This window comes from Capricornis sumatraensis, chromosome 2 (genome assembly GCF_032405125.1).
Source record: "Capricornis sumatraensis isolate serow.1 chromosome 2, serow.2, whole genome shotgun sequence".
NCBI lineage: Eukaryota > Metazoa > Chordata > Mammalia > Artiodactyla > Bovidae > Capricornis > Capricornis sumatraensis.
This window is the reverse complement of record NC_091070.1, coordinates 110,237,180-110,249,482: the sequence shown is the minus strand read 5'-3', so window position 1 is coordinate 110,249,482 and position 12,303 is coordinate 110,237,180. Positions and strand designations below refer to the sequence as shown.

Sequence of the window (12,303 nt, the reverse complement as noted above, 5' to 3'; positions counted from 1 at the left end):
CTGCTCCCCTCTTCAGCCCTGCCCCACAGGAGACTGGGGCTTGTGGCATTTCATGATCCCTGAGTACACACTGCCAGGTCTGGCCCGGGGAGAGCCCATGGAGCCTGTTACAGTCGACTAGACAAGGAACAAGCTGAGCTCCCCGGAAGCAGGACAGCACTGAGAGAAGCAGGAAACAGCCATCCTCAGAGGCTAGACTCAAGGCATCTGGCAAGAAACAGAAGTTTATGCTTTTCTCTTCTGCCCAGACCTGACTGAAGTATCTCCAGAAAGGTCAAAGCCAGGACCACGTGAAGCTTGAGATATAAGCCTTCAAGCAGAACCCTGGGGACTCTAGGGACAGGCTGTGGAGAGATGGGGCCACAGAAGGAGGAAGACCTGAGTCAGAAGCAGAGTAACAGACTTCCATCCCCAACAGGTCTCTTTCACTCTAAATAGTTACTTTCCCCTGTGTTCTCCTTTTACCTAATTTAAAGTCATCTTTATTCTGCTGGGGAGGAAAGGCTATTTTTACTGAGTATTTGGGCATCCGTGACTGTTGGAAGATGCACTTGCTCCCAGGAACTGTACCAGCATCCAGTAGTGATGGGAGAGATAAAGTCTCCTGCAGTTTTCCATGCCCCATTATTCCAAGGAAAGAGGCCAGGGGAGCTGCTCTAATTTCAAACTCCCTCATTCCAAAGCCTAGACCTTTAGGAAGCTGCTTCTCTGTTCTGTGAGGCCTCACAGGGCCTCACACTGGTCACCAAGAGGAGCCCCACTGCAGTGACTTCCTCCTGAAGTGAAGCATCAGGAATGGGAGTGGGAAGAGGGCCCATCCTCCCTACACCCATCACCCTTCCCTCCTGGCATTTCAGCTGGGCACTGCCTTTCCCCAGGGCCTGTCCCCACAACCTGCCCTGCTCAGGGGCAGCGCAGCCCCCTGCAGTTTCCTCCTTGACAGCCCTGGACAACAGACGGAGTTGGCCACAGCCTGCAGATACTGACTGGTCAGAGAGGTTCCCAGGGGAACTAACCTTTGCTCCAACCTGGTTGCTTTTTAGCACCTCAGCCAGACTCAAGCATCTTCTTCTAAAAATACCATGAGCATAGGTCACGGAGCCAGCTATGAAACTGCTGTGCTTTGTCTAGTCAGGCTGGCATCCTTCCCAGCCTGGGCAATGATTAAGGGACCCACAAAAATAAACTCAGATTTGCAAGGACCTATCGTGAGTTTGAGTGAACTCTGGGAGTTGGTGATGGACAGGGAGGCCTGGCATGCTGCGATTCATGGGGTCTCAAAGAGTCAGACACAACTGAGTGACTGAACTGAACTGAACTGAGGAATTTGTGGTCAGACACAAAAAGCAAGCAGGCTGGACTATTCCTGGAGCTTATCTTGGCTGGTGAGACCAGGCAGAAATGAGGATACCAGGGCACCATCCCTTCCCAGGAGGTAAAATTCTGCACCAAGATCCCCTTCTGCTTCTTTTGTCTTCTCTGCCCCCTGGTTTCCCTCTTCTCCTCCATGGCCAGAGCTAAGAGGCTAACGGAGAGAGAAGATGCGTGGAAAGAACTGAGGACAATTGTCTGGTCCTCACTCTCCCCCTGCCCAGAATGGCCGTCCCCAAAAAAATATCTTTCAGATTAGCTGAGAGAAATCCCAGCCCCCAGCATGTCATACTTGATTCCTCCTGGTTCGCATGGTGTTGACATCTTCATAGACTGTCAGAACTTCTGGGATTGTCCCTGTTAGAGGAGGGAAGCAAAGAAAAGAGCTGCAGAGATCTCCAGAAGATGTTCCACCCAGGCTTCCACTTCCGGCAGCCCCATCTCCATCCCATATGACTTAGACCCTGAGGAAAGTTCTAGAAAGGAGGCAAGTTACTGTTTTTCCCAGGATACCTGAAGAGCACAGTGGCAGCAACCTCACCTGACATACCCATTCTATCAGGCCAGGCAGACTGCAGGCACATTTGCACGTTGGGGAACGGGCTGTAGGCATCCAGCAGCTACCCCAGAGGGGAAGAACAGAAAGAGGCCCCAGCGGCCACTGCCACCCCTCCACCAACCATACACACACACACACACACACACACTGCTCGATTTACTGGGGGCCCAGGCACATGCCACCGGAGATGTCAAATCAGGCGACACATCTAGGGATTCTGCACTTACGTGACTGTTTCCTCTTCCTCCTCCACACACAGAACCAGGTGAGGGTGCCCAGGAACAGTGCCACGAGGAGAATCACGATGCTCACCAAAATGAACAGAAAGGTGAAACCTGAGGGAGATGGAAGACACGAGCCTTGAGTGCTAAGCCCCCTCTCTTCTCCCTTCCCATCCGTCTGCTGTGGAATCTGTTTCAGAACCACACTCCCCTCTCAGGTGGCTGGTCTCCTCCCTCCCTGTGAATTCACCATCAAAGTCACTTCCCTGCTCATTTGGGCGACCTCCCTTGAGTGATGCTAAGATCATGAGTATTAGTATCTCACAGACCTAGCTCCATTCTAATTCTATAGACTCCATGCACCTGGATAATGTCCTTAACCTCTCTGAGCCTGTTTTCTCACTTAGAGAAAAGAGACAGCGTTATCTACACATGGGGGTTAATTATGACTTTAATATATGTAAAACATCTGGCACAGCAAATGTTACATCCATTCTTTTGTTTTTAACTCAACAAACATTTGTTGGACACCTACTATGTGCCAGGCAAGTCTTCCACTTCACCTTCTGTTATTCCTGCCTTCACTGCTCTTCTTCATTCAAACGTTAACATTTGTGTCACAAATGAAGCCTGATACATAACCCAACCAACATGGGGAGAAGGGAAATGAATTAATGTTCCAGGTGCCAGCTGACCAGGCTCTTTACAAACATAATCTTAATCTTAGCAGCACTCCTGTGAGATACTTACTATTATCATCCCTAGTTTAGTCAAAAGAAAAGCTGAGGTTCAGAGAGGTAATGAATCAGCTTGGGATCTGAGAGCTGGTGAATGATGAAGCCACGGCTGGCATGAACAAAACTCCAGTGTCCTTGTCACTCCATATTCCTTCAGCTTGTTTCTTTTTTGCTCACGAGTGTTTAGTTTGTTGCTGTGTTTGGTTAGAAGTTTCTTGAGAATGGGGACAGCAGGTTTTTTCCTGTGTCCTCTATGCTGATACCTATGCTGATGGCACATTAAGTTTTTGTTTATATAATGAAAAATGGTATAAACTTAACTCAGAAAAAAAGGAAAAATAAAATTTGACTCAGGATAACTCTTAGATTGAGCATAAGCAAAAAGAGAAAAAAACCAAGAACTCTTCTAAGTACCCCCAAGATGATCCTGATGACCACGTGAGCCAGAGCACAGCGTACAGCATAGTTACCTCTTGGGAAACGATATGGCCTGGGGGAGTTATCACTCAGGAGGAGGAAGGAGGTCTCCATCAGTCTCTCAGAAAAAGAATGTAGTGATCAGCACCCACGTCAGGGCAGTGACTCATCAAACAACTAAGCATTCCCTATACGAAGGAGAAACTCACATCTCCCGAAAGGAAGTTCTTTATGGGGATAAAATTCTTCCCTGACCAAGACAGCTGTGGTTTTACAGGAACTGTATGCCTAGAGGCCAAGGCTTACCTGGGGAAGGGCTGCAAAGCTCTGTGGGAGTCAGTCAGGGGATCTCTTATCAAGTCTCCTTTGCAATGAGCCTGGCTGTGGGGCTCCACACCTTCAGCCCCTCTTATATCCCAAAGTGCTCCACTTACCTTGGTGGTCTCTCTGACAGCCCTGCGTTAGCTGGAGGCTGTGGTTTGCCCAACTGACTAGATTGCTGACATTGCAGGTATATAAGTGCGAACCATTGACATCAACGTTCTCCACCAGTTCTGTGATGTTCCCAGGTATCTGGATCAGATTACTCCCTTTATACCAAGCATAGCTCACATCACCACCTCTGGTGACTAAGCAGGACAGAGTCACTTGACAAACGCCCCCATCCAGGACCTTCCACTTCTCCACCAGGTGGGGCTTCTCAACACGATCTAGAAGCAGAGATTCTGATCAGAAAGATGCTGGAAATACAAGCCCTGCAAGAGTTACAGGGGCAAGATGAGCTGTCCTGAGGACTCACCAAATATAGAAACCTGGAACTTGTGTTCCCAAACTTTCCCAGAGTGATCGGTGACCTCCAGGACGTAGAGGCCACTGTCCTGTGGCTGAGCTGCCTTGATGAGAAGAGTGAAGTCCTTGCTTGTAACATTGAATCTTTGGTTGAAATGATTTAAAGTCTGATTCAAAGTTCCCCTTTCTTCAGTCCAGCCAGAACCATTCTTCCAAGACAGCATAAAATGATTACTTGAATTTGAGTATGAGGGCATCTTCCATTTAACAGAGTATATATTTGTTTGTAAGCTGGGGGCGTGTAACCGCACAGGCTCTCCTGAGATTCCAACCACATCAGCAGCAGAACCTAGGAATTACAGGAAAGAGAACCCATGCTGGAGCTGGAAGGAAGGGTATCAAGCTGGAGCAATGTGGGTTGTTGAATGTGAGCTCCCTTAAACCAAGAGGATGGAAATGCATATGAAGAGCCCGGAGTCCAAGAAAACCTGAAAGTCTATCTCCCTTATCTGCCTCCCCTACCCCATGCTCTGTGCCCTCATCTGAAGAGCCCACAAACCAGTAACAACAATAAAAATCTCTTGAGTGCCTATTATGGGACAGGAAGATTTTAAACACTTGACATATTTTTTACTTTTTCACTTTACAATGACTCAAAAATGGTCTTAGCCCCATTTTAGAGATGAGGAAACTGAGTTAGAAAGAACTTAAAAGTAACTGGACCACGTTACACAGAGAAAGATGAATCTAAAATCCAGTCAGTTTGGCTTTAGAGGACAAATCTTTAACCAATATGTTGTAAATATCGTATATGAAGTCTCTCTTTCCCTGTAGTGCTGAGGTAAGCAACAGTGGCCAGCAGTGACTACTGGAGATTCTTTTTATTTTTTCATTTTTAGTTTTAATTGGAGGATAATTGCTTTACAATACTGTGTTGGTTTCTGCCATGTATCAACATGTATCAGTCATAGGTATACTTACATGTCCACTTCCTCTTGAACCTCCCTCCCATCTACCACTCCATCTCACCTCTCTAAGTTGTTACAGAGCACCGGGGTTGAGCTCTTTGCCTCATACAGCAAATTCTCATAATCTATTTTACATATGGTAACGTACATGTTTTAATGTTACTCTTTTTCAATTCATCTCCTGCTCCATCCCCCACTGTGTCCATAAGTCTGTTCTCTATGTCTGTGTCTCCATTAACACTCTGCAAGTAGGTTCATCGGTTTCATGCTTCTAGATTTCATATACATATGTTAATATGTGTTTTTCTCTTTCTGACCTACTTAACTCTGTATAAATAGGCTCTAGGTTCATTAACATTGACTCAGATGTGTTCTTTTTTATGGCTGAGTACAAGCTGAAGTCAAGATTGCCAGGAGAAATACTAATAACCTCAGATATGCAGATGACACCACCCTTATGGCAGAAAGTGAAGAGGAACTAAAGAGCTTCTTGATGAAAGTGAAAGAGAAGAGTGAAAATGTTGGCTTAAAGCTCAACATTCAGAAAACGAAGATCATGGCATCTGGTCCCATCACTTCATGGGAAATAGATGGGGAAACAGTGGAAACAGTGTCAGACTTTATATTCTGGGGCTCCAAAATCACTGCAGATGGTGACTGCAGCCATGAAATTAAAAGACGCTTACTCCTTGGAAGAAAAGTCATGACCAACCTAGATAGTATATTCAAAAGCAGAGATATTACTTATGCCAACTAAGGTCCGTCTAGTCAAGGCTATGGTTTTTCCTGTGGTCATGTATGGATGTGAGAGCTGGACTGTGAAGAAGGCTGAGCGCCGAAGAATTGATGCTTTTGAACTGCGGTGTTGGAGAAGACTCTTGAGAGTCCCTTGGACTGCAAGGAGATCCAACCAGTCCATTCTGAAGGAGATCAGCCCTGGGATTTCTTTGGAAGGAATGATGCTAAAGCTGAAGCTCCAGTAGTTTGGCCACCTCATGCGAAGAGTTGACTCATTGGAAAAGACTCTGATGCTGGGAGGTATTGGGGGCAGGAGGAGAAGGGGACAACAGAGGATGAGATGGCTGGATAACATCACTGACTCGATGGACACGAGTCTGAGTGAACTCCAGGAGTTGGTGATGAACAGGGAGGCCTGGCGTGCTGCGATTCATGGGGTCAGAAAGAGTCGGACACGACTGAGCGACTGAACTGAACTGAACTGAATATTCCATTGTATATATGCACCACAACTTCTTTACCCATTTATCTGTTGATGGACATCTAGGTTGCTCCCATGTCCTAGTTATTGTAAACAGTGCTGCAGCGAATATGTGTACATGTGTCTTTTTCAATTATGATTTCATATGACCAGACCCAGTAAGGTTAACTCCTCAAGCTGAACTCATGGCTCCCTCATCTGTCCTCCCATAGAACTAGAACTAGATTCATAATCCTTTCTTTTAGCACTTAAAGTGTTCATTTTAGGACTGTGATCATTATTCATTAAGGTTTGCCAATTTTTTAGTTACCAGAAATTATCCACAGGATTGTTCCATAGAAAACAAATCAAGAGAGAAAAATAAAACTATACTTCCAAAGCGTATCCCAGTACATCCCTCCCAAAGGACAAAGAAGGGGACTAATGAACATAGAAGTGTGACCTAGAGCTGCTTGTCATTGCCTATGCTAGAGCACCCCACTGCAATCAACGTAAACAAGTGGAAATTCCTGTGGCCATTTTTGTCAGGGAAGCTATGTGGCATGGCCCAGTGAAAGCAGAGACAGGTGGATGCCTGTTTGAGTGGGCTGAAAAGGGTCAGGGAGAATCTGGAGGAGAGAACAGAAGATGGAGGTAGTTATACAAACATATTTTTTCAAATGGAGAACATTGAAAATAGAGCAATGGACAGAGATTTCTAGATGTCCACATGCATTATAAACATGCATTCCTAACCATACATTCACACTGGCATTTTCTCAAGAGACTAAGTAAATAATTAAAGGACTTGTAATTGCTATTTGGTGGAGATAATATGTTTCTCTGATTTGACACTCCTAAAAGTAAAACACATGGAGTTCCTATTCATATTCTTATGACTTGAACTGGCTCTGCTCATTACCAGACCAAAAGCAGAGACTGTGCTATATGCCTCTGCGACTGTCTCTTGAGATCCTGCCCCTATCTAAAGATCTTGAGAACAAGGGTGAACAATAAAATAATTACTAAACCTATGAAAAGGATGTGCACTGTGCTCACCAATTATGCAGCCTTTACCCAGGGACCTAAAAAGGCAGAGCCTCTTCATGAATAAGATATGATTCTTGATGCTAGAGAATTTGTGATCTGGAAATAGAACATGTTTTCATTCTGCAGCACACACTTCAACATTGAGATAAATAATCATCTAAGCAATTCTAATTCCAATAATGGAAGACTAGACTAAGACATACAGCCAATACTTCCACTGAAAATAACTAGAAAAATGAGCAAAATATAAAAATATGTTGTTAACAGCATCAGAGAGCTAATAAAGTCATACAAAGTTATATGTCCAAGATCTGTAAGAAGGAAATTCAGAGAAGTGAGACCAGCATTTTTGACTCCTGCTCCTTAGAAGCATCTTCTGAGTCCATAAAAAGCAGCTGGGAAGCTGAGAATTTGAGCAGAGTTTACAGTAAACTCAAGGACCTAAAAGAACATGGAGTTCAGGAATATCTTGCTAAGAAGTGGGTGCGCCTAAAATTCATCATATTTGGGGTTGGTACCACAAAGAGGTACACAGTAAAAGTAAGGATGAATAAGGAATAGGCCAGCTCTTGTAGAGATTAAAGCCCAATTTTGAATAATCTCAACCCTGGATTGGATTAACATTATAAAAAATCTCCAGTATTTCTAATATAGCTGCCTATTAGAGACAAATATAAATTATTCTTGTAGGAAAATAACAAAAGCCAGCACATTAAATATTTCTAAAATTTTTCATACAACAATGTCCAAAATGAAATAAAAAATAAACAGACATAAGAAGAAGAAACATGTCCATAAACCAAGAGAACTAGGCCCAAGGGATATTTAAATAATAATGTTATCAATCATAAGCTTTAAAGTAATTTTGTTTAACATGTTTAAGGAAATAAAATATGCTTGAGAATTATAGCAACAAACAAGTGCGATAGAAAGCAAAAGCGGCCATGCTCTCTGCAGTGTGACTTTGTAGCTCCTTCCATCATCAAGAGATAGAGTTCCCTTTCCCATCTCTGTAACCAGGCTGGCCTTCTGAAGAGAATGCAGCAAAAATTAGGTTCTATTAGTTCTAAGCCTAAATCTACAAAGGCATTGCACATGCCTCTTGGAATGTGCCTTTACACGTTCTCTTGAAACCTGTCTAGATGGCATACAAACAAGACTCAGATAGCCTTCTGGAGGATGAGAGCTCACATGGGGCAAGCTAAGGCCATCTTAGATCCGCCATCCCCAGCCAGTCTGGCAGCTGACCATATTTGCATAAATGGTGCAAGCTGAAATGAAAAGAATAACTCAGTTGACCTCTGCCCAAATTGCCAACTAGTGGATTCATTGACTAAATAAGTGGTGGTTGTTTTAAACTACTAAGATTGGAGGTGCTTCATTGTACAGCAATAATTACCTGAAAAAATGAAATTTTTTAGGTTCTGTTAGTTCTAAGCCTAAGATCTTAGAGCCAAATGAAAATGAGCCAACTCGTTAGAAAAGACCCTGATGCTGGGAAGTATTGAAGACAGGAGGAGAAGGGGACGACAGAGGACAAGATAGTTGGATGGCATCATTGACTCAATGGAGAGGAGTCTAAGCAGCTCTGGGAGATGGTGAAAGACGGGGAAGCCTGGCGTGCTGCTGTCCATGGGGTTACAAAGAGCTGGACATGACTGAGTGATTGAACAACAGCAAAAATGAAAATTATAGAAATAAAACATAAAATAACTGAAAAATTAACTCAACTGAGAACTTTTCTGATTACAACAGTATGAAACTGTTTGAAACTGTAACAGTATGAAAACTGTTTCTTTTTTCACAGAAAGAAAAATGAGAAAAGAACAAACATATGGAGACTAAACATTGTGCTCCTAAAAAGCCAATGGGTCAGCAATGAAATCAAAAAAAGAAATCAGAAAAAGCCTGTAGATAAATGAAAATGAAAACATAGTCTTAGACTACGTTTTATAACAAAGATTATAACCTCATGAGATAACCTTATGAGTTATCAAAGATAATGATATCATAACCTTATGAGTTAACAAACTTATGCAGCAAAAGCAGTTCTAAGAGGGAAGTTCATAGCAATACAGGCCCACCTCAAAAAATAAGAAAAATCTCAAACAAGCTACCTATAGCCTAAAAGAATTAGAAAACGAACAAACAAAACACAAAGTCAGCATAAGGAAGAAAATAATGAAGATGAGAGAGAAAATAGAGATCAAAAAACAATAGAAAAGACCCATAAGTCCAAGAATTAATTTTTTGAAAAGGTGAACAAAATCAACAAATCTCTAGCCAGGCTCACCAAGAAGAAAAGAGAGAGGACCCAAATAAACAAAATAAGAAATGTAAGACAAGACATTTTAATCACTGAAACCACAAAAAAAAAAAAACATTTTTTAAAAACTGAGAACACAGTGAATAGTTATATGCAAGCAAATTGGACAACCTGGAAGAAATTAACAAGTTTCTAGAAACATATAGCCAGCTAAAACTGAGTCAGGAAGAAACAGACCATTTAAACAGACTGAACACTACAAGTGAAATAGAATCTGTAATTTAACAAAACTCCCTGCAAACAAAAATCCAAGACTGGACAGCTTTACTAAGGAATTCTACCGAACTTCTACTTATCCTTCTCACCATAATCCTGATACCAAAACCAGCTAACAACAAAACCAAGACACAACAAAAGAAAATTACAAGCCAATATCTTTAATGAATGTAGATGCAAAAATCCTTAATAAAATATTAGCAAACTGAGTCCAACATTACATAAAAAGGGATCATACACTATGACCAAGTTGCTTTCATTCCAGGGTCACAAGGATGGTTCAACATACATAAATCAATCAATGTGATACACCACATTCACACAAGGAAAGATAAAACATGATTATCTCAATAGACACAGGAAATGCATTTGACAAAACTCAACATCCACTCATGATATTTAAACAAAACAACAACAAAAAAAAAACCCTTACCAAACTGGTTATAGAGGGAACATATCTCAACATAATAAAAGTCATTTATGACAATGCCATAGTCAACATAATACTCAATGGTGAAAAGCTGAAAGTCTTCCCACTAAAATTTGGGATAAGAAAAAATTCTGATTTTCTGCACTTCTATTCAATATAGTATTGGAAGTCCTAGACACAGCAATCCAACAAGAAAAAGAAATAAAAGGTATCCAAATTGGAAAGAAAGATGTAAAACTGTTAGCAGATTACAAAATACAGAAATATAGAAAACCCTGAAGACTCCACACAAAAACAATTAGAACTAACAGATGAATTCAGCAAGGTAACAGAATATAAGATTAATACACAGAAATCAGTTACATTTCTTTACACTAACAATGAAATACCAGAAAGGGAATGTAAAAAAGAAAAAACGATACCTTTTAAAATCACCCCCTCACACACACACACACACACACAAATACTTAGGAATAAACCTGACCAACGAGGTAAAAGACTTATATGCTGAGAACTATAAAACATTAACAAAGGAAATTAAAGATAATTCAAAGAAATGGAAAGATATCTCATACTCTTATATTAATTAATTAAAAATATTAATTATTGTTAAACTGGCCATATTACCCAAAGCGATCTACAGATTTAATACAATCTCTACCAAATTACTCATGACACTTTTCACCAAACTAGAACAAATAATCTTAAAATTTATATGGGATCATAAAAGACCCAGAAAGGCCAAAGCAATACTCAGGAAAAAGAACAAAGCAAGAGGCATAACCCTCCCATGCTTCAGATAAACACTACAAAGCTACAGTAATCAGAACAGTGTGGTATTGTCACAAAAACAGACATATGGATCAATGGAACAGACTAGAAAGCCCAGAAGTAAACCTGCATATCTTCAGTCAATTAATCTTCAACGAAGAAGGCAAGAATATAGAATGGGAAAAAGACAGCTTTTTCAGTAAGTGGTACAGGGAAACTTTTACAGTTGAATACAAATCAATGAAGTTAGAACACACCTTCACACTGCCACACACATCAGAGTAGTCTCCACTCAGATGGGGGTTAGTGGGTTAGAGAATGGGAGTCAGGCTCTGCCACATGGATTGACTCTTCTTTTAACAAATGATTTTTCTGTAGCAGGCAAGGCTGTTCGATAGCATTTTAACCACAGTAGAACTTCTTCCAAAATTGAAGTCAGTCCATTCAAACCCTGCTGCTTCTTCATCAACTAAATTTATGTAATATTCTGAATCCTTTGCTGTCGTTTTAACAATTGATTGCATTCACCATCTCTTATGAGTGCAGTTTGTGGCAACCCAAAAGAATTGCAATAATGACATCAAAGATCACTGATCACAGATCATCATTACAAATATAATAATAATGAAAACATCTGAAATATTGAGGGAATTACCCAAATGTGACAAGGAGACACAAAGTGAGCAAATGCTGCTGTTGGGAAAATGGAGCCAATAGACTTCTGCGACACAGAGTTGATGTAAACCTTCAATTTATAAAAAACTCAATGACTGCAAAGTGCAATAACATGAAGTTCAATAAAATAAGGTATGCCTGTTTATAACTGACAACCCAACAAAAAAATGGCAGAAGACTGGCAGGCAGGCACTTGACAAAAACCTGATACTCAATTGACAAATAAGCAGCAAAAATGTTCCCAACATTGTTGGGAATCAGAAAATGATGAGATTACTATATCTCCACCAAAATGGCTAAAAGACTGAAAATTCCAAGTGTTGGTAGGGATGAGATGCAATTGAGGCTCTCATTCATTGCTAGGGAGAGTCCAAATTGGCACAATCACTTTGGAAAACTAACAATATCTTTTAAAACTAAAGTTACATATGCCCTATGGCCCACAAGAGTATTTCTTGTGAATACTCAAGAAAATGTATACAATAAAGCTCATAATGGCTTTATTCATAATAATTCAAGAAGGGGGAAAATCCCAAATACCAGTCATCATTAGCTTAGTAAATAAATCATGTTAT

The 12,303-nt window shown here is 41.3% G+C and overlaps 1 protein-coding gene across 1 annotated transcript in view; it reads right to left on the bottom strand.

The window, feature by feature from the left end:
* Positions 1–12,303, bottom strand: part of CD244 (CD244 molecule) — a 33,574-nt gene that overhangs the window by 5,975 nt on the left and 15,296 nt on the right. Inside the window, exons 3-7 of the mRNA XM_068993852.1 lie at positions 10,286–10,388; positions 4,105–4,443; positions 3,740–4,030; positions 2,158–2,265; positions 1,664–1,728 (exon numbers count right to left, since the gene is read on the bottom strand). Coding sequence (XP_068849953.1) covers positions 1,664–1,728; positions 2,158–2,265; positions 3,740–4,030; positions 4,105–4,443; positions 10,286–10,388 — 906 coding nt within the window. The remainder of the gene's footprint in view (positions 1–1,663; positions 1,729–2,157; positions 2,266–3,739; positions 4,031–4,104; positions 4,444–10,285; positions 10,389–12,303) is intronic.